Genomic DNA, 22,350 nt, shown 5'->3' with positions numbered 1-22,350 from the left:
TCTTCTTCAATTAAATAGTATAAGGCAGATATGTTTTAAAAAATACAAGTAAAATGATAATTCAAAATTGTATATATATTCAGTTTTAAATCAATTTCTTTGAATAAAACATGATCAACCTTAAAATATGGCATTTATTTTGTCACAACATTGGAATGAATACGTACATGGAGACAAGAGTCACTGGGCCATCCGGTTCAGATTTTCGGTCAAGACTGAACTGTTTGATTAAATTGACCAACGTGGATGTATCAGCCGGAAGTACATCATCGATCTTCCCATCCAGGCATTCTGAGAACTTTTCCCCTTATAATTATAAAAAACAGTTACCTGTTAACAAAAAAAAAAAAAAAAAAAAAAAAAAAAAAAAAAAAAAAGAAAGAAAGAAAAGAAACAACTTTTATCAAGAAGAAAAACCGTAAACCTATCTTGCATTACATATATAGTGTATGAACTTAAAGAAAAAAAAACATTTTAAATCTCTAAAGGTTACAAAATAATTCAATAAAAAAAATCATGAAGTAGAACATTTTTCACACAGTATACCTTCTCTTTTATTTTTAGAGTTTTCTTTCATATATCACTGTTCATAATTGACTGCGTACTTTTGATAATTTCAAATGAACCCAGCTTAAAAATTCTTTACTTCTTCATCAACCCATTCTTTTATCTGTACGAAGTAAATTCAACATATATAACGCCATTTTTAAACTTACGGACAAATAAAACTGATGCAAACATCATAATATGTTTTTTCATAATTTACTTAAAATGCTCTTTGAACTTGATCCTATCATTGCTCATGATAGGATGAAGTTCAAAGAGCATTTTAAGTATTTTATGATTCATGGGTTATATAGATGTAAGTAAATATCACATACAACACAATTTGTTACGTTATGGACAAATAAAATAGATGCGTGACATCCTAATACTTTTTTCATGACTTATTTAAAATGCTCTTTGAATTTGATACTATATTTTTCATGGATTTTATTGATAATAACTTTTTTGTTTTCTTTTGATTCTTTATTTTCTTTCTTACTTTTTAGGTGTTCAACTTAGGCTAAACAATGCATTGAATTCAAAATGTCTAAAAGGTGCTCTTTACGTATTTTTTTTTTTTTTACTTTTATAACGTATTTCTTTTTTTAACAACGAATGTTTCTAAATGGGTATGAATGAGATATATTATAATGCGCATGTTCATAATTACATGACGTACAGATAGCTTTACCTCATTGATATCAGAAAGAGGATTCAGAGATATAAGGACCATGCCCGTAGGAACCGGGGGGCGTGCCCCCCCCCCCCCTCCCCCAATAATTTTGTCGATATATAGATTTGCTATATTTTTGGAATTTTTGGTAGTTGATAGGGCCCCCTCAACTGAAAATATATGGCTGTGCCCCCCCCCTCCCCCAAACTGGAATTGTTTCCTACGGGCCTGTAAGGAAGTGCGACTCTTGATCAACAAGCAAGTGAGCTAAATCAATGACAACACCAGTAACCGGAAGTTGTGCAGAAATAAACTCACACGGTCGAGTGAAAGACTGCATGCGAAAAAAAACAACATTCTTTTTAAATTTCTTGACAATGATTTTCACTCATATAACATTAACATAATAAAGTGCGTTGTACTATTCTGGCTCGTCATTGTTTAAATAATCATTCAGTGTTCAAAATCTTGATTAATAATAACCAAACAATTCTTAAATAAACTCAAGGGTTATTACTTCAATATTCAATTGATGAAAACATACCGACAAAGTCACTGCATTGTAATAATAGTCTCGACCCCGCACGTAGGACGTCAAATACACCAAGTAGTGGTCAACTGCGTGAAGGGTAAAGTATGGTATCATAAATGCAGTATTGTATAAATTCTAAACATTTATATAAAAAGTAGTTACTGTTAAAAATGTACATAAGCATTTTTAACTATTTCTAATTATAGACACAAGTGTGTCTTTTAAAGATAAATGTATATAAAAAATGCAAGTTACACGTCTTTATTCCTCTGAGATACTTCCTACCCATTTTAAAAACGTTTGCATCAAAGACTGGTTTAAAAGTTGAAAGTTTCTAATAAATCAGAAATAAACCAAATAACCTTAGTAATCTTTTGCTTAAAAAGTAACACATAAGAAAAGTATCGACAGAAAATAATATTACTTTGAAATTTACATTGAATTCGTCTGCTATTTTTTTCCTCGTTTCTTGTGTGTTGCTATCGCTATAGCATTTCATAAATTCTTCACGTTTGATACACCCTCCTTTTCTTCTGAAGAACTCGTACAAAGCCTTATATAGAAAAACGTATTGATCCTGAAAATCAGAAACAGTTTATCGAAGCAAGCTTTTTACAATTTAAAAAAAAATCATTTCATTTATCTTTGGAAAGATTTAAAAACTCAAAAGGATTTTCTTTTCAAATTCACGTTCACGCAATAGTTTAAAACGTGCTGACTGAAAAATACTGGTTTGAAGGAATATTGCTTAATTTCATCAAGGAAGATACATTGTATAAACTTTAATTTACTGCATTCGGAATTAAAGTCATTCTGTCCTTACGCATGGCCCTGACATACTCTATGACATTGCCCGTAGCACTTCCGTATCTAGTCAGAACATCAAATGCAATGAAAGTTCCCGTTCGTCCGATCCCGGCACTAGAAAACATGACACGTGCACCTATGGATGTTTTTGATTACAATGTTTGGAAGAAAAGTTAATTCAAATTCAACTTTGAATTAAAAAAGAAAATTGTCCAATACCGTTCATTTATAGCAAGGTTACATGAACGCTTTTTTATAATGAACATAGGTAACATTAACGATTTGCTCTTGAATGTAACAAACATTTTCCTTGAGACTCTCGGATTCACTTAGGCAATATTTTATGAGAAATTAGAATATTTTTCTCTCTAACTGCAATGTACGAGGATTGGATGCGGAGATGGGTTCATTTTGTGTCTAAAGTTTCTATGAAAGACGACAAAACTCAATGTATTTGGCGTCCCGTGGTCTGGCCATCGGGTAAAATGAAATTGTTTGATCGTCCTTGAGCCATTAACCTAGAAAATTCATCATTCTCATCAAAATTATTAATATTGGATGTGCATTTCTGCTCTGATAAAATGACTAAAAATTACTAATTGTAAACTTACGCTCTTTTTCTGTAAAGTCATTGTCCTTATCACATAGTTTGCATACGACATCTCTTCTTCCAAATTTATAAGAAAAGGATCTAATTTTCATTCTTTGACTTTGCTTGGCCAATATTGATGACATTTGATCTATAAAGAAACAGCTCTACTGTATAATATATTTAATGTTTCAAAACAAAAAGAAAACCAAGTAAAGGGTTTTTGTAACGTCTTTATGCGATTTCGGAAATTTCCTTAGGTAAACGCAACGGAAGTAATGAAATCGCTACCCCTACGAAAAGGTAGATCACTCGCGCGGAGAACATCTGATGTTCCGAATGTTCAAAGCATTACGACAACACCCGAGAACGGATCCTTTGTATTACGCGCGTTATTCAAAGAATAGAAAAAAGTGAAGAAAAAAAAAACCCAGAATGACCGATTTCATAACTTGGATGCATGAAAATATTGAGGAAGGTGAAGCAAATGAATATATTGAACTGGCAGATATAAAAAGATAAGTGTGTCAATTGTACAATAACAAGTACAGCAATTACCAAAATTATTACCTAAGCTTTTAGAAATGTAAATATTGAAACTGGACGCTCTAAAACTGACTGGTGTAAATTGACCAAAAAATAATATGGAATTCACTGGAAAATACAGACTTAAATATATCATTCAATGATGTAAAAGTCCCTGATGATTTCTTTATCATGGCAAAACAACAATGTAATTTAAAAGTTGGTAACTTGACAAGCACTGTTGTTAATGGAAGCCAGGTCCTCATTGAAATAACACTAAATTCTGATTCTACATGGAATCTTTTCATTATGGGATCAGTTTTGAATCCAGTTGACCTTGGACTTGACAATACATATAACTCTATGACAATGTTTGAAACTGTAAGAAAGTTGCAGTACTGTGATGGTGTAAAAAGTGTTGTACCATCCAAAAACAAGCCTTCAAAAATTTATGTAGAGCATGTATCACAGCTAAGTGTTGAAAACAGCCCTATCTCTGTGCGGTACAGATCAAAATCCTTTACGAAAGTAATGCCCTTTAAATCATCAGCACTGGCATCCACCTCCCGCCCTCCATGTAAATATCTCAACCAACTCCCAAAAATTAAACCAGTTGATATTCCTAATCCTTCTAATTCATCTCTTAATGAAAAATCCTTTACTGCAAATAGAGTTGATATTAAGCAAAGACAATCAGATTTAGAACTCAATGAAGAAAATCACACAGATATGCAAACAATCTTAAATACGCTGTTCCCACAAAGTACAGAAAAAAATTAAATCATTTTTGATGTCCCAAAAAGTTGCAATGGAGAGACATCCACAGGGACGTAGGTGGAACAAGGATAATGTCCGGATGTGCCTAACTTTGTGGTGTAGGAGCCCGAGAGGATACGCAGAACTGAGAAATAGCAATTTTCTTGTTCTTCCTTCACAAAGGATGTTGCAGAGGTACAAGAATATTATTCACCAAAAAGCTGGCATCCACCCCAGTATGTTGCACTGGATGGCCAGTGATGCAAAGACGAAGAACCTGCCTCCAGAAGGTTTTGAAGGAGGCTTGATTTTTGATGAGATGGCTTCAACCCGACCTGCAGTTTGAAAAAAAAATGGTGATATACAATTGATAGGGTTTACAGAATACACACCTGTATCAGTAATATTTGACCAAATGAAAACAAATAAGAAAGAAAGGACACTTGCCTCTCATGTCTTGCAGTTTATGTTTTTCGGATTCACTGGTTTCAGGTTTCCTTTTGCACATTTTCCCTCTGCCACAGCCTCTGGCCATGAATTGTACCTGCTCTTGTGGAAGGCTGTAAATATGTTGTTAAATTTTGATTTTAAGGTTCAATAGATAAGTACTGATGGCGCCCAAACAAACCGAGACCTCTTCAAACTCTTACTGCCTGATTTTAAAACAGTAGACCCTGTCACTTGCTCTTTCAAGAACATTTACTCCTGTGATAATTCTAAGATGTTTTTTATCATGGATATATCACATGTTATAAAAAAAGTTAGAAATAACATCCCGAAAAGTGGGTCAGAAAAACACTGCACAAGACATCTGAAGGTTGGGGATAAATTCATTGAATGGAACCATTTCAAACAAGCTTATTTGTGGGATATCTCATCTCATCCCTTCCCTGTTCATAATTGCGTTACCCAAGAACATTTGTTTCTGAATTCAGAAGCAAAAATGCGCAATCATCTAGCAGAACAAGTGCTTAACATTGATATGCTGCATTTGATGGAATTGTACAAGAATTTTCTTGGAATAGAAGGAGCTAAGCTGGATGCTACTATTTACCTTTTGAAATCAACAAGTGTATTGATTAAAAATTTTAGAGACCATAGGCCAATTACTGAATGCACAGATGAAAGACTTTCAGAAAATCATGTTGCAATGGACTGGTTTATCAACTGGGAAAAAGGCATTAAAAAAGATGAATCTACGAAGAACAAAGAAAAATGTTTAATATCATACCGAAAACGACAGGACATCATCTCGGCTATTTTGGGGTTTGAAGAACTTTGTGTATATAGATTACAAACATCTCATGCATCCATCATTCCTAGCAGATTAAACAGTGAAATAGTAGAAAATACATTCTTTTAACAAAGAACTCTCCACAATGGAGCAAATACACATCCTACATACCTTGGATACTGTCACGCTTTAAGCTAAGTGGTTTTAGGACAAACCTCAATTTCCAGAAAGTCCAACACAGGTGGAAAATGTGCTAATTTGCCAGAGACTCGTCCACTATCAAAAAGAGTAAAATCATCATCATATATAAATTAGATACATTAAAGTATATATACAGTGCATACATAACATTAAAGTCTTTGCCACATTTCAGTGAATATCTAGAAATTGATGAAATATTTTGTTTTTATCTCTTTGTTTACCTCTCCCTTTTCTGCGCCTTCTATAGGTCCTATTCATTTTTGCTTGACTTGTTCCAGGTTCTGAAAGAACAGGTGCTGAATCAGGAGGTTCAACAGTAACTGAAGACTGGTTAACTCCACTGGGCCCTGGGACGTCAGGTTCAACAGGAATTGTCAATTCTTCAGAATGTCCCAATTTCATTATTTTTTCTTTAATCACTTAAATTATTTCTATCTTTTTCTTACGTTCAGATACTGTGATTTTGAGATTTTTACAAATCTGAATCAAAATTTGCTTGGTAAATTGATTTTCTTTTGTATGAGCTCCGATTTCAGTCTCGGAAAAGAAGCTTGTTTATTTTTAGACCGATTTTCAATGTAAAACTTCATGTTAAATGTCTTAGGAGATTTTTTTTGTCTTCTTGATAACATTTTTGCGAAGAGCTTCCTCCTTTTCCTTTTTTAAATGTGCCAAATAATCTTTCCTGAACTGACTTAGGTTAACTTTCAGAAAAAGTGTAATTACACTTTGAAACGTTTGAATGTACAGTTCACACGAGCTTACCATTCCATACAGAAGCTTGGGAATATCTGAGCCCATCTCTTCTTCTGTAGTGCATTTTCTGGAATCTTTAACACACTGAACCCATAGCTGAAACAACTCCAAATTGTTTAATAGTTCTGTTTTTGCTTTGTCAAATAAACATTTCCCAACATGCATTAACGTTTTGTGTGTGAGTGTTTGGCGACAAAGTAACTCTAACTTTTGAAAAAACTTGAATGTCACATCAGAAATGTTAGCCAGACTTCCACGTGCATTTTGTTTACGTTTCGTTTCACCTAAACTTTCAGGATCACATGAAATCTGTAATTCTTCATAAGAACACATAATGAGTTGTAAATTGTCATTTCATTTTGATATGTTTTCAAATTCATCTCCTTTCCTTTAGCAAAAATTGAATTTTGTATTTTCTTTGATGTGTTGTGTTATAATTTTGCCAGCACATATCCACTAACATAACGCAGCTTGCCTCTTCCACTGGTATCCAGTTCACATTCTGCTGATGGTTTTTTTTATGGTATGGGATCTGACAACTCATCAAAATATGCGTATTGAGAAAATCAGACATTGAATAGCTGAAACAAAAATATTAATTTTCTTGCAAATAATTTTAAATGGTTGGTTTTAATAGCGTGTAAACTTTGTCATATTTTAAAAAAAAATGAGACATGATAAAAATAATCCTTTAATTATTCTGATAAAGGAATCTAATGAGGAACGAGCGTGTCTGAAATTAATAAGTAGGATAACAGTTACAATGACGGATGCAAAGCCGAACAATATGGTACATATTATCGAACAACTTGTACATTGATATTATTCTATGCCCAGCAGTGCACGATGAAATAATTAATTATCAATGAATGCAGTATAATCTCGAAATTAACAGCATTCAGAAATCTTGAATAATTAAAAGAAATATCATAAGGATATTCACCTGGTTCTATCCATTCATTCATGAATGTATACGATATTAGTTAACACACCACCATACGGTTATAGCTAGCTTCAGGAGTGAAAGAGGTACCTAGCATCTCTCAGTGATTATGTTGTGTCTTGGACTATTTTTCGTGTATATCATAATCAATTTTGTCATTTTCTTAAATGCCAGTACTATTTCCCAGTACCAGAAAAAGACATTTTTCAGACCTTATCATTATTCCAGATATTTCAGAGAATGAATGGGATTATCATTCCAGTGAAAATGGAAATTCTCTTTCTTTTTTTTTCTCTCTTTCATAAAAAAAACACTATTGGGGGGGGGGGTATTTTAAGTTGTTTTCGAGGATTGACAAGACCCACCAATTCATGTCCAACTCAAAATTTTAATTTTTTCAATTATATTATAACATAGCACTTGTTTATCCACGAAATCAAATCCCCACAAACCAAGATTTTGTTCTCAAACCACAAAATTTTGTCCCCACGAAAATATGGAATTTTACAGTGATTTTTAAAAGAAATTGAACATGAAAATTCATGTCTTTTTTTTTTTTTTATCTTATTTTCATCTTATGTTCTTCATTTTGAAGCGAATATTGTTTCATGTCATTCATTATTGAAAGGTATCAAACAATTTAAATATTTTTTTTTTCTATAAAGAAAGCATAAATTTTAGTAATTTTGTTATTCAAATGTGCTTACAGTAAGTCAATAATTCGTGATTTCCTTTAGTTTTTATAATTTTATAGGATTTCTTTTCTTTGTAGAGTGCTTGCAATCAACAAGGCGCTTAATTGGTGGAAATATATTCGAAGTACGAAAATGTATGGCTTGATAGAGAATTAACCAATGATAAATGAGGGTGATTCTGGATATATTAATATAGACTCCCTTGAGGGTAATCTCGAGAAACTTGTCGACCGGAGAGAATAAAATGTACATAGTGTTAAAATATCAACAACAGAGGACCGGTCACCGTAGCCTAGTTGTAGGCCGCTCTCTTCGGAACCGGGAAGCCCGGGTTTAATTCTCGTTCGCAGCGCTGTGTCAGACTTACAGTGCAGGAAACTAATTTTGTTACAGCATCGATGCTGATTTGAATGCTTCCTTTGCTTGCTGATTTGAATGCTTCCTTTGCTTGCTGATTTAATGCTAGTAATCCTTATCCTGATGCTGTTTTATAATTAGGTCAATGCTACTGGAAGTAGCATCATGCTACCGGAAGTAGATAATGAATTTCAGCATTGCCGTTTAAAGCAATAAAAGTGCCTTTTACAATTATTTGATCATAATATCTCACTATGTATAAATAATGTGAATACTTAAACCAATATTCTTTCTTTCTTTTTTAATTTTTTACTGAATTAAAACTCATTGATTTTCTGATGCTAATAGGATAATGCTGATTTTATGTAGGTTAATGCTGGTTTTATCCTTTGCTTGCTGATACTGATTCTGGTAATGCTGCTTTTTTAAATGCTGATGCTGATGCTATCTCGATCCTGATGCTACTAATGCTTATGCTGAAGCTGGTTTATGTAACAAAATTAGTTCCCTGCACTGTAAGACGTAAATATAGGTAGTGACGTTTCCTTCGCCAAGCGCCTGACACTAAAAGTAAAGTCCAGGGTCCTTCGGATGAGACCTTAAAAACCGAAGTCCCTTGTCACGGTAGGCGTTGGCACGATAAAAAATACTCACTGCTCAATGGCCCTGAGTGCCTAGTATAGGTCTAAATTTGAAGTCCTTCACCGGCGTACGGTGACGTGTCTATATGAACGAAAAATTCCTCAAATGGGACGTTAAACGACATACAATATATCTATCAACAACAGTGATAAAACCTAATACTCAAGTGTTTGTACATACCCGACCTACTGTGGATTGATAAATTTGATTTGAACCATATAATTTGATTTTGCTATAAAACATCACAATCAACAATATTCAAGGTAGGGTTATATAAGTAAAATGAAATAATTCTATTTAATATGCATGTTGAAAAGTAGTTGAACAAAGTCTATTTCCTACAGCATTTTAGTGAGTATATATAATTTTTTAAAGATTTAGCATGTTATTCGCTTGCCGAAATAGTAATAAGAAGTTAATGATCGGAACATAAAATTGAAATATGACGTGAGATAAGATGGCAGTACATGAAAAATGTCAGAGAAACTAATTAATTAAAACTTTTTTTATATATTCCATACGACCTACTTCGTCTTCACATCTTTCCTTTGAAACACTCATTTTTCATTTCGAATACATTTTAGGTAAGGTACCAAACCGTACCATAAAAATAGATAAACCTTGATTTGCATGTAGGAAAATAATAATCATGCTTTTAAGTACCGGTTTCTAATGCGGTATCGCTTTACAGACGAGAGAAACCGCTGGATCCGAGCTACAGACATAGTGACTGAGGGTCAGTTTCCATGGAGTTTCTCTAACACTAAGCTGGATTTTCACAACTGGAGGAATGGGAACCAAATAACAGACCCTAGGAAGAATACTGTGCCGTGATAATGAAGGACGGGCAATGGAACGATTTAAAGTGTTACTGCAGTCAAGCTTTTATTTGCGAGAAGAATTTGTTTTAGTTCTCATTTCCTTGAAATAAATGTTGAAATAAAGGGTTTGAATATGGTATGACATACAACTTACTAGCTGTGTACTTGAGGTTTAGTGTAGCTAATGTATAGAGAGACTTTTTCGTCAATGTTATATTTTCTCTCTTTTTTGCCCTCATATTGGGGAATTTAAAAGAGGTAACAATCAAGGGACAGTAATTATATCTCTAGTTTATAATTCAGAAAATTATAATTATTATCATTATTATTAAAATCTAACGAACCGATCTAGGAGAACACATTTGAATATATGTCTTCTCTTATAACAAATGAAGTCGGCAAAAAACAGTATGATTTGCAAACATGTTTAAATATACATGAACATATTTTAAGCGATTTCCATTCCGAATTCTATTTTTCCTGTAAATATGTAAATTTCTTTCATAGGATAAGTTTCACAAATATTTGTCTATTAAAATAGTTTTTACTGAAATTCAAAGATACACTTGGATGGCTCACTGAGTCTGACGAGTTTAATCAATATCATCTAGGTGAAAGCATACATGTTATTTAAAAAAAAGTCCCAATAAAATAAAACACATTTAATTAATTAATCTAGATTTCAAAATAACATGGAATTCACTCAAAGCAGCCTGCATAGAATTTGGAGAATAGATCCACAATTCTTTAACTGAAATAAATAATTTCCATATTAAAGACACACAACGAAAGAACAAGGTCGAGGATAATCACTCACTATTAAGTTGATCAATTCTGTAGTATCTGTAAAGGCGTGTTAATGCTGTGGGGATGGATTAGGCTTACGATAATAATGTTAATATTAAGCATATTAATAATTAGTTTGAATTAAAATGTTCTTGGAAAAATTGAATAGATAAAACTTCCTTGATATAAACCTTTCATGCTTCATGTACATATACAAAGCTTTGACAAAATATTATATTGTTTTTCCCTACAGGTCCTTTCTACTCAGTTCCGTATAAAACACACAATTGGTACTTTTTTTGTATTTTGTTAAATATTGGCATAAACGTTGTCCGTATTCAGAAAATCACAAACAGCTTTAAAACAGAATGCATATTCTTCCTGAAACAGAACGAGAGAATATTGAATGTTGTCTATTAATAAGAAACTTTTTTATGAATAATCTTTCTAGTAAATTCCTTTGTTTCTATTTATAGAAGTAGAATTTTGTATCAGATGATGATTCTCAATATTAATGTTGCAATATATATTGATATCTTGGATATCAAAAATGATTCTAAAACATTTTTGTGTCCCTGTATACAATGTTCAAATTTATAATAGCGATTCACAGAAAAAAAATTACCATGTGTAAATATAGCACCAAAATATATTATAAAATATTTTTTTCACATATTTTGTTTTTTAAGGTCTGTAGGAAATAACATACATAATCCATGGCAGTGAGAGTTACTACCTTGGTAGAAATAATTTCCGGTCTGCAACATTGCAATTGCTGAACAATGGTACAGATGTCAACTTCATTGTCCTGGTGTAGCTGTTCTATTGCATTATATACAGACATGAATACACCACAACATGTTGCTCCGTCTCTGCATTAAGACCAATGAATATACATGTATGTATATAGCACAGAACAAGTACTGTATTGCAGGCATTTTCTATTTTACACCGTTTTGAAATTCTTAATTAATCACTTAGAAATCGAATGTGTCTTTTTATCCCTGGAAATTATTTTTTCCCAAAATAAAATTTTCTTTTTATATTTTTAAAGTGTTTTTTCATTGTGATTTTGGATTTTCATAGCCACTTTTTTTTATCAGAACACATAAGGCAGAGACGTTTGAAATGACAAGTAAAATGACAATTAATTTTTTTTTAGTTTTATATCAATTTTTCAAAGTAATACATGACGCAACCTATTATTTCCACTCGCATATTCTTACGTTTATTTACATTTGCAAATATTTTTCTTAGATGAACCAATTGAAGAGAAAATATTTTCAATTCAGTATGAACTTATTAGGGGGTCAGAGGTCATGGCGTGACCGAATCACACAGCGAGATGATATCTTGTCTACATATTTCTGTCACGGTCACGGGTGACACAGGTTTCGGAACTTCTAAGCCGTTAAAGCGATGGAAATTATTGTAACATATATGTTTATTTTCGTTCAACAAATGATCATTAGTTCTTTTTTCGGTGTGAAGGATGTTTTTAATTAGCCTAAAATCACGCTTACCTTTTTAACCCGAAATCCCTTTGAAGATATGTAAACTGAAGACGATACCACCGCTTTTGACTTCATATATTAAGAACCTATACAATAATAGTAAGATTATTCTCAGTAGCGATCATGGTTTTTTCAGTATGAACAGATATTTCCTGAACTGGACTGCTGAACATCAATGTAAGTATTCAAATGTTGGAGCGAGGCAAACTCTCAAAACCAAACAGATTCTAGGTCATTGCGCGTCACAACAGAGCGGCGGGCCGTTCGTGTAGTAAATGCAGTTCTTTTCAGAATATTCGTCTCAAATGTAAATAAAAGTAATAAACAACAATATTAAAAAGTTCACTGGGAAATGAACTTGGTTGGTACGTGATCAAATCTTCTGAGAAGCCCTTCGGGCCTCACAGGATTTGATCACGTGACCAACCAAGTTCATTTCCCAGAGAACTTTTTAACATTGTTTTTTTATTTCTTAAATAGATATTATATAGGTATTTCTTAGATACGTACATGGAGACAAGTGTCACTGGTCCATTCGGTTCAGATTTTCGGTCAAGACTGAACTGTTTGATTAAATTTATCAACGTGGATGTATCAACCGGAAGTACGTCATCGATGTTCCAATCAAGGCATTCATATAAACGGACATTTTGAGTTTTTCCCTTTCAAACATAAAAAAACTTATATTTCATTATAAATAATTTATATATATATATATAATATTAAAAAAGAACACCTTTTATCAACGTATCCTGTTATTAAAAAAATAAAACAACAAAAACGTAAAACTATTTAACAATATCGATTGTGAGTTAAGGCTAGGTATAGGCGTTTCTATGCAAATGAGCTAATAAAAACGTATAAGAGGTATATTTATTAATCAGAGAAAGTTTTGAATCATTTTCTTATTCATACTTAGTACCCACGATATGTTATAGCTAGTGTACATTATGACGTCATATTATGACGTCGTTGTTCTTACATACTGGAGGTAATAAAACACATCAACAAAACAGCTACGGCGCAAGGGATTACCCTATTTAATTTGACATAAGGATTGTATGGTGCTAAGAAGAATATTCCATAGATTAATAAAACTACTGCACAAATCTTACGCGTTTTCTCATTTGATCGAAATTTGAGGAAACTTATACCGGACTGTATATTTTAACCTGATTCAACTTCAAACCATACAAATAGTAATTAAACAACTGAGCTGTTGATATTTGTGCAGCAATACCAGCAATCTTCGGAATATTTCGATCCTAAATTGTTCGCTCCGTGATCGGGAGGTCGTGAGTTCGAATCTCGGCCGCGACTGACCTAAGTCGATAAAAAATGCGTAGCGACTGTTCCTTCGCCATGCGCTCGGCACTTTGAAGTGAAAGTTGCGGGTCCTTCGGATGAGACCTTAAAAACCGAGGTCCCCTGTCACGGCAGGCGTTGGCACGATAAAGATCCCTCACTTCTCAATGGCCCTGAGTGCCGAGTAAAGGTCAAAATTTGAAGCCCTTCACTGGTATATGGTGACCTCTCTATATGAGTTAAAAATTCTCGAAAGGGACGTAAAAAACATACAATCAATCAATCGATCCTAAATTTACCTTATTTCACTTTAATAAAATAGAGCATGCCCTAACACCGTAGTATTTTTGTTGATGACCATTATAATCTTGTTTAGTAAAGAACAGTGACGTCATAATATGACGTCATAATGTGTACTGGCTATCTCATGTTTTGAGTACTAAGTATGTATTAGACAATAAGTTAAAGAGTTAAAGTTTCTCTGTATAATAGATATAGTACTTGGGCATTTTAATTATTTTTTTAGCATAGAAATGCTTATACCTAGCCTTAACTCACCTGCGATTTTTTTTAACCATATTTTGATTTGTGAAAAAGTTATTATCTACCTTCTTCTCTTTAATTTTTAGAGTTGTCTTTCGTATATCACTGTTCAAAGTTGACTGCGCACTTTTAATAATTTCGTATGGGCCCAGCTTGAAATTCTTCACTTCCTCATCAACCCATTCTTTTATCTGTACGAAGTGAATGTAACATATATAACGCCATTTTTTAACTTATGGACAAATAAAATAAATGTAGATGCAGGACATTGTAATACATTTTTATGTTGTTTTTTTTTAAATGCTCCTTGAACTTAATGCTATATTTCTCATAAGATATTTTCATTGATAATAATTTTTGGTTTGCTTGATTTTATTTTTATTTTTTTAAGGATTTCACCTTAGGCTTGACAGTGTTTTGAATTAAAAGTGTTAAAAATTACCTTTCTACTTTTTAAACACATTTTTTACAATATTTTTTTTAAAGAGGTATAGTCCTTTACAAAAATCTAGAGTTTTTTTTCAATTTAAATTTCTATAGAATACAAATTTGCATTGAAAAAATCGAAATTTTTGTAGAGGACAGTATGAATGAGAGTTCTTAAAATGCGCATTTGGCAACCACTATTGAAATAGCGACCACTATTGAAATAATTATTTCAATAGTGATTGAGAGTGCATTTCAAAACCAAACACAGGTTGTAACTAGTATTGAAATAACGTTCACTGTTGAAAAAATTATTTCAATAGTGGTTGAAAATGCTTTTCAGAACCGAATACAGATTGCAACCACTATTTTGAAATAACGTTCACTATTGAAACAATGATTTCAATAGAGGTTTTGAGTGAATTTCAAAACCTAAACCAGGTTACAACCACTATTGCGGTAATTTTCACTTGTAAAATGAAGGTTTCAATAGTGAGTGAAATTATTATTTCAAATATTTGATGACAATGATTCCAATACCAAAAACAACACTGCAAGCCTCATTGAAATAGCCCCACTATTGAAAAAAAATATAAGGATAAATTCTTCATTATCTTTTCTAGAATAATTAATAAATTTTTTGAGATTAAAATATGATATGTAATTTCATGCTTTAGTTTCTGTCTAGAAATACTATTAATACTTTTAATACACGGATATCTTTGATTTAACTGATCTAGTAATTTTAAGTAATTTGTTATATAAGGTTCATCTTTGCTATTAATTGGGAAAGTAAAAGATTTCAAATACAGAAAGTTGTAGAAATTATAGAATATCTACATTACAAAGAAGAAAGAAGACATCTATGTGTACAAAGTTTCTGAGGAAAATATGGTCATTTTCAATGAAAAGGATATAGAATAGAAGTAAAATCGCGCTTATATTCATGGACGATAAATATTGTACCAATCTGTATTAATGATCCTCATTTTAAACTCACTAAATTAATTATTATGTTTGAAAACGTAATGAACAACTCATCCTTATATTTTTTTTCAAATAGTGGGGTTATTTGCAATGTGGTTTTGGTATTGAAATCATTGTCAGCAACTATTAAAATAATTATTTCAATCACTATTGAACTCATTATTTCAATCACTATTGAAATCTTTATTTCAAAAGTAAACATTTTTTCAATAGCAGTTGCAATTAGGTTTAGGTTTTGAAAAGCATTCAAGACCTCTATTGAAATCATTGTTTTTAGTGAAAGTTATTTCAATAGTGATTTCAAACTGTGTTCGGTTTTAAAATGCATTTTCAACTACTATTGAAATAATTATTTCAATTGTGAACGTTATTTCAATAGTGGTTACAGCCTGTGTTAAGTTTTGAAATGCACTCTCAATCACTATTGATATAATCATTTCAATTAAAGTTATTGTAATAGTGGTTAAAAGAGTGCTTGTTCTAATTTACATGCGGATATGAAATACAAATTGCGTTACCTCTCTGATGCCAGACAAGGGATTGAAAGATATAAGAAAATGTGACTCTTGATCAACAAGTAAGCGAGCTAAATCAATGGCAGCACCAAAAACTGGAAGTTGAGCAGAAATAAACTCACAGGGTTGAGTGAAAGACTGAATGTGAAAAAAAATCAACATTCTTTTATTTAAAATTATTGACAATGATTTTCACATGTAATTCTGGGATAACAACAGTAGTCAAGCTCAAAGTCCATTTAAACAATATGTTCAACAACATTTCACATAACATTAACAAATCAGAAAACCATGTATGTTTGTGGCCTGTTATTATTCAAACAATTATGCAGTGTATGAAATCTTGAATTGTATTCCAATGAATATTTTAAAATCATTAACTAAATGGTAGTCATTTTAACTATTCATGAAAACATACCGACAAAGTCACTGCATTGTAATAATGGTCTCGACCCCGAACGTAAGACGTCAAATACACCAAGTGCTGGTCAACTGCGTGAAGTGTAAAGTATGGTATGATAAATGCAGTATTGTATAATTCCTAAACATTTATATAATTAGTAGTGCTGTTAAGCATTGCCTTTTATATTTTAGGTACAAGGATGTCTTTTAAAGGAATAAAAAAAAAATACGAGTTACGGTATTTATTCCCCTTGCAAATAATACCTGGTAAAACAGATTTCGTAGAGTTCAGTGCGAGATGCTTCATACCCATTTTAAACTCTTTTGCATCATAGGCTGGTTTTAAAGTTGTAAGATTCTATTAAATCACAAATGAAACACGTGAATTGATTTACTGCAAGTTAAAGCCATATTATGCTTAAAAAGTAAGACAAAAGAAAAACTGAAAAAATTAAAACTATGACATTTACGTTGAATTCATCTGCTATTTTTTTCCTTGTTTCTCGAGCGTTGCTATCGCTATAGCATTTTATAAATTCTTCACGTTTGACGAACCCTCCTTTTCTTCTGAAGAACTCGTACAAAGCCTTATACAGAAAGACGTATTGATCCTGAAAATCACAAACGGTTTATCAAGCAACCTTTTTACGATTTTTTGGAAAAAAAAGTATCATGATTTTTTATTATCTTTTACCTTATCAGCATTTCCTTTTTTTTCTTTCTTTTCAAATTTACGTTAATACAATGACTTAAAACGTGCTGATTGAAAAATACTGTTTGAAAGGAATGCTCGTATATTTCATTAAAGAAGATACTCTGTAAACACTCAAACGTACTGCATTCTGAATTAAGGTCATTCTGTCCTTACGCATGGCCTTGACATACTCTATGACATTGACCTTGCCCGTATCACTTCCACAGCTAGTCAGAACGTCAAAGGCAATGAAAGTCCCTGTTCGTCCAATTCCGGCACTGGAAAACATAACAAACTTTATCTTGAAATATAACGAATAATTTTCAACCTCAAAAGTCCATTCAAACAATACAAATCAAGGGCAGAGCAAACACGGACATCTAAGACATCAGAGGTATGATCAAGTGCCTTGGAGGAGGCCCATCCGCCATGTGCTCCTTGTCATGATCGGGAAAAATGGCAAAATCCGTCGACAATTCAGTTTTAAATGATGGCCGAACAATTGATATGAAAAACGTCAGGTCAGTCAGCATTTGACCTCATGATATATTGTACTTTCTGATAAGGTCATTGTATCTACCATGGAACTTACTATTTCTGATTACAATTTTTGAAAGAAAAATGAATTCAGCTTCAACTTTGAATTAATAAAAGCCCCGTGTTGATTAATTAGCAAGTTTACGTGAACGGTTTTATAATTGGCATACGTTATGATTGTAAACTGTTTTAAAATGCAAAATTTATTCTAAATATGACCATATCCCTTAATGCACTTTCTAAGCAAACGCTGAATATTGATATAACGATATAGCTTCTAATTTTATAAAAGAATCCCTAGTATCTTTTGAAACCTTGAATAAAGGATTTAGTAAAAGAAATATGTATGTTACTTTCTACGATTTTTTAATAAAAAAAATGTTAGGTATGACGTATGGTATGTGACTTCTTTTTTTTTTTTTTTTGCCTTAAATGGTGGTCTTGAAAATAACATATATATTTTTGCCTATTTTTGTTTAATCTAATAACAATATTTTTTTCTAAGCAAGTATGCATGAGAAATTATATTTTCTCTCACCTGCAATGTACGACAAATGGATGCTGACTTGGGTTCATTTTGTGTCTGAAGTGTCTATGAAAGACGACAAAATTCAATGGATTTGGAGTTCCATGATCTGACCATCGGGTGTAATGAAATTGCGTGACCATTCTTGACCCAGTGACCTAAAATCCATAATTGTCATTATAAATCTTTAAAAAAAAAAGTAACGAATTAAGTGAGTATTTGCTCGTAGGAAATGTTATTATATAAAAATTAGCACTTATAAACTTACTCTTTTCTTCCGCAAAGTCATTGTCCTTATCATATAATTTGAATACATTTTTTCTTCCTCTAACTTTATGGAGAAAAGGCCTAAATCTAATTCCTCTCCTTTGCCTGGCCAATATTGGTGACATTTGATCTGTAATAAAACCCTCCTCTTAATCTTTATATGTGTTAATTGTTTCTAAGTAAATAGAAAAAAATAGAAAATTCAGTTAGTGGCTTTGAATTGTCTAAATGTTTTCTTTGAAATTAGAAAGTGTTAGAGGTTTGTTAATTTAAGCATTGTGAACATTATAGAAATTATTTACTAAGTAAGTATATAAAAAATGAAAATTCCAAAAGTGCGATTTTAGAAAAAAGTTAACAAAGCAATGCCATATTTTGCCAAGTGATTTGTACTGAAAATTTAATAAAAATTAAAAGCAAAAAGTTAATGTCTAAAACACACAAAATAAAACTGAGCGCGATACCCTCTTTCTTCTTACTTAATTTCTTACCAATGGTTTTTCTAAAAATATATAGTTGAATTTCGAATCATGAACACTTGTATCTCGAAAGGTTATGGTTATGTTGACGTTATTTTTGAAGTTCAAACGCCTTATTCTATAAATATTTAACGCTTGGTATCTCGAATTTTTATTCGGTCCAATTGAATTCGAGATAAGGAGATTCAAGAGGATTTTGTAAGCATCCACGTATTTTTAGACCAATTTATAATAATGGATACAATGGAATTATTTTTTCAGACAAAAAATATATTGGGACATCGGGTTGCAGTTTGGTTCGTCTCCCTAACCAGCACCTTTTGTGAGAATAATCTTTGTATGTTTATCTGATATGGACTTTTTCATATTAAAGTATTCCCTCAATTCATCAGAATACAAACTTCTCATTAAAATCTACTTTTCCATATCCAATGAAATAAGATTTCTTTCCGTTTTATCCTTTGCATTTCATTTATTTTCTTTCTTTTTCTGTTCCCCCTCCCTTCTGAAAAACTTCACTATATCCGTTTGCTATACCTGTACAAAAGGTGAAAACGTTAAAGGAGTAGGTATCTCTCTTCGGAAAATGTCCGTCAAATACATTTAAAACTTTGCAATTATCGGAAAAATGTAGGCCTGCTATTAAGTGCCTATAGTCTGAGTAAAAATATAAAGATTTTCCCAAGATGTCACGGCTAAATTTAAAATTAACGATGATTTATAATCTTGTAAATTCTAATTATAGTTAACGGACCTCATTACTGTAAAAGCATTATTAAAGGTGCAAGCCTTTTAGAGTTTAGAATTTTATTCCTTATTAGCATCAGTAGCCTTTTATGATAAATGCGCACCGTTGAACCTTCCTGGAGATTTGTTAACATGACGATGTATTCTACATTCTCCTGCCAAACCATTCTCCAGTGGTCAACCACCGTATTTTCTCTCGGTCCTAAGAATTTATATTATCATTTCTGATCTGATTATAACATAAAACAAGAAAGCCTGTAATAATTAAAGAAATAATTATTTTCAAACAAATGTAAAGAAAAGGGATGAAACATACGCGGTATTGTTTATTATTTTATCTACCTTTATACAATTATTTTAAAAAATATTTTCCTACCTTGGCATGCAATGTACTCAGGTTTTCCTTCTATGTTCTTTTTAAATTAAATCAATTAAGATTTAGTTCAAACATTCTAAAAATTGTCAAATTAATTTTCAGGTTATTAATATTCACGTTAAATCATTTGCTACATACGTACTTCAATGAAGTTTGCATTTATATAATCCGAGGTATAGCCATTTTCAAGTTCTAATTTCACCCTGGAATGGTCATCTAAAATAATTTAATATACATGTAATTTAATTTTGGTTGGAACAGGTCATTTGATTGGATAAAATATTAGTCTATAATCGTATGACCTGTGTTGCCTACGTCACAATAACTTACGTCAAAAACGTATCAATCCGCTTGACGTTACATTTGAAATTTGCTCAATTTGAAGGCATTTTTGAAAGATAATTTGACTTAATTTCAATATTTCATAATGGAAAATTGAATTATTAGGAATGGATTTAATAGCTACCAAAGTTATACTGGTATAACCTGGGTTGGGGCAGTTTACTTTTTTTTATAAATCGCTTCGCGGTATATAAAGCGTAAACTGCCCTAATCTAGGTTACACAGTGTAACTTGGGTAGCTATAAAATTCATTCCTTAAATAACTATGAAATTTTAATACAAAACTCCTAGCCTTATCTACGGTCATAGTTTTGATTTATTTTTCTTTTAATTTTCTGTTCAGATTTTTTTTTCTGTTGTTTCATTATTCTTAAAAACCCAGAAGGAATACTTCATTAATCTTTAGTTATTAATTTAATGAATAATATCCAATTAAAATAGAGAATGGCATGCATGCAGATAAATGAATGGAATACTTTATAATTCTTACAAGGAAAGGTCGTTTTAAATCTGTTCTTAAGCAAGTTTTCTTCCAATTTTGCAGTAGTACAGTCGAATCTTTCTCCATATGGAAGAGACTGCATAAACAGTTTTGAAATTGTTAACATTGCATTCAGTGGAAAAACTTATCGCAAAACATTACAAAACATACAGTTATTGACTTTAACTTTCTTTGCGTATTATAATATTTAATCAAATTATTTTCAACAACCTTGAATTCCTTGTGGAAACCTTCATTTTGGTTGGATTCCTTCTCTTTAATTATATTGTGGAGGTTGGTTACAGCAATGTCCTTAGCCACAATCAAATTATTGTAATAAACTGTCTCTTCCGGATTTTCTATCTGTGGTTCTTCATCGGGATCTTGTAATATCACAGACACCGTACCTTTGTTGTCAGTTATTTGGCTCATATCTAAAAAAAAATCACCGAATTAAAAAAAAAAAGTGAAAAAGAAAAGCACATCTTAATACGATGCTAGAAATAGCCTGGATGTGTTATTAAGTACAGTTCCACGTAACAATCAGGCAGCCTATATATAAAAGGTGATACATGGGGGTTCTCAGAAATTAATGATTTTTCACTCACAGTTTTTTCTTGGTCTATAAGCCGTGTATGTGGAAGGAAAAATATTTTGGGTCATTGTTACTATGGAAACCTGGACAAAGAAATTTCCCTAGCAACCGCCCAATTTTTCTTTGTAGATTGACGAAATTTCACTCATTTTGAAGGCTTTATACCAAACGTAAATATAGTGATTTTTTTCTCTTATTTAGTGTAATAAGAAAGATACATTTTTAAAGTGTTCTGTCAACATAATAAAAAGAAATTACATTCTCTAATATATTTGCTATAGACACAGGTAAAGATACATGTTTCCCATTTTTTGCTGATTCAGCATTTTGCTTGATTTTAGCAAAAATCAAGTCAATATTATTCATTTCACCATCTTAATACAACTGTTTCATCTATTTCTTGTAAAACTACAGGAAAGCTTCTCTAAGAATTTGAAATAAAAAGTTTTGCAAATTTGAAAATTCCTATCTGTTGCTAAGCAACAAAAATGGATGGTTTGATTAATTAAAAAAGGATAATTGTAAAACATTGGAAGAAAAATCGTATAAATTGTAATCATTGAGTACCAAATACAAATTTTAAACTAATAGAATATTCAATATTCTTCCTTGTATACTAAAGATTATTTTACAATAAGCTATCTCCATAGCAACAGCAAATTTTCCTTAGCAACGAAGCATTGAAAGTTATTTTTAGCACATATTCATCTAAGTTTTAAAAGATTATCTGATTCTCATTGTTGGATTGCTA

At 31.8% G+C, this 22,350-nt stretch overlaps 1 protein-coding gene across 1 annotated transcript; it reads right to left on the bottom strand.

Moving 5' to 3' along the window:
- Window positions 1-11,172: 11,172 nt before the first annotated feature.
- On the bottom strand, window positions 11,173-21,436 carry LOC133189438 (receptor-type tyrosine-protein phosphatase mu-like). The gene is made up of 15 exons (XM_061324810.1): window positions 21,236-21,436; window positions 21,014-21,101; window positions 20,324-20,397; window positions 20,182-20,218; window positions 19,910-20,007; window positions 18,581-18,709; window positions 18,325-18,470; window positions 17,392-17,527; window positions 17,026-17,166; window positions 16,820-16,913; window positions 16,572-16,645; window positions 16,157-16,291; window positions 12,888-13,039; window positions 11,600-11,735; window positions 11,173-11,244 (listed from the first exon to the last, which is right to left on the bottom strand). Exons 1-15 carry the CDS (start codon window positions 21,434-21,436, stop codon window positions 11,173-11,175), a joined length of 1,713 nt encoding a protein of 570 aa, XP_061180794.1.
- Window positions 21,437-22,350: the final 914 nt, after the last annotated feature.

This window comes from Saccostrea echinata, unplaced genomic scaffold (assembly GCF_033153115.1).
Source record: "Saccostrea echinata isolate AGI-Se365-2 ecotype Australia unplaced genomic scaffold, CSIRO_AGI_Sech_v1 ptg000018l, whole genome shotgun sequence".
NCBI classification, from domain to species: Eukaryota; Metazoa; Mollusca; class Bivalvia; order Ostreida; family Ostreidae; genus Saccostrea; species Saccostrea echinata.
Note: the sequence above shows the minus strand (reverse complement) of the source record. Positions and strands in the feature narration are given on the sequence as shown.

Coding starts and splice junctions, on each gene's coding strand:
- LOC133189438 (XM_061324810.1), bottom strand. CDS start 21,436: ATGAGCCAAATAACTGACAACAAAGGTACGGTGTCTGTGATATTACAA. Junction 20,398..21,013: donor ATTTAAAACGACCTTTCCTT/GTAAGAATTATA, acceptor AAATTATTTTAG/ATGACCATTCCAGGGTGAAA. Junction 17,528..18,324: donor CCATTTGTCGTACATTGCAG/GTGAGAGAAAAT, acceptor TATGTTTTCCAG/TGCCGGAATTGGACGAACAG.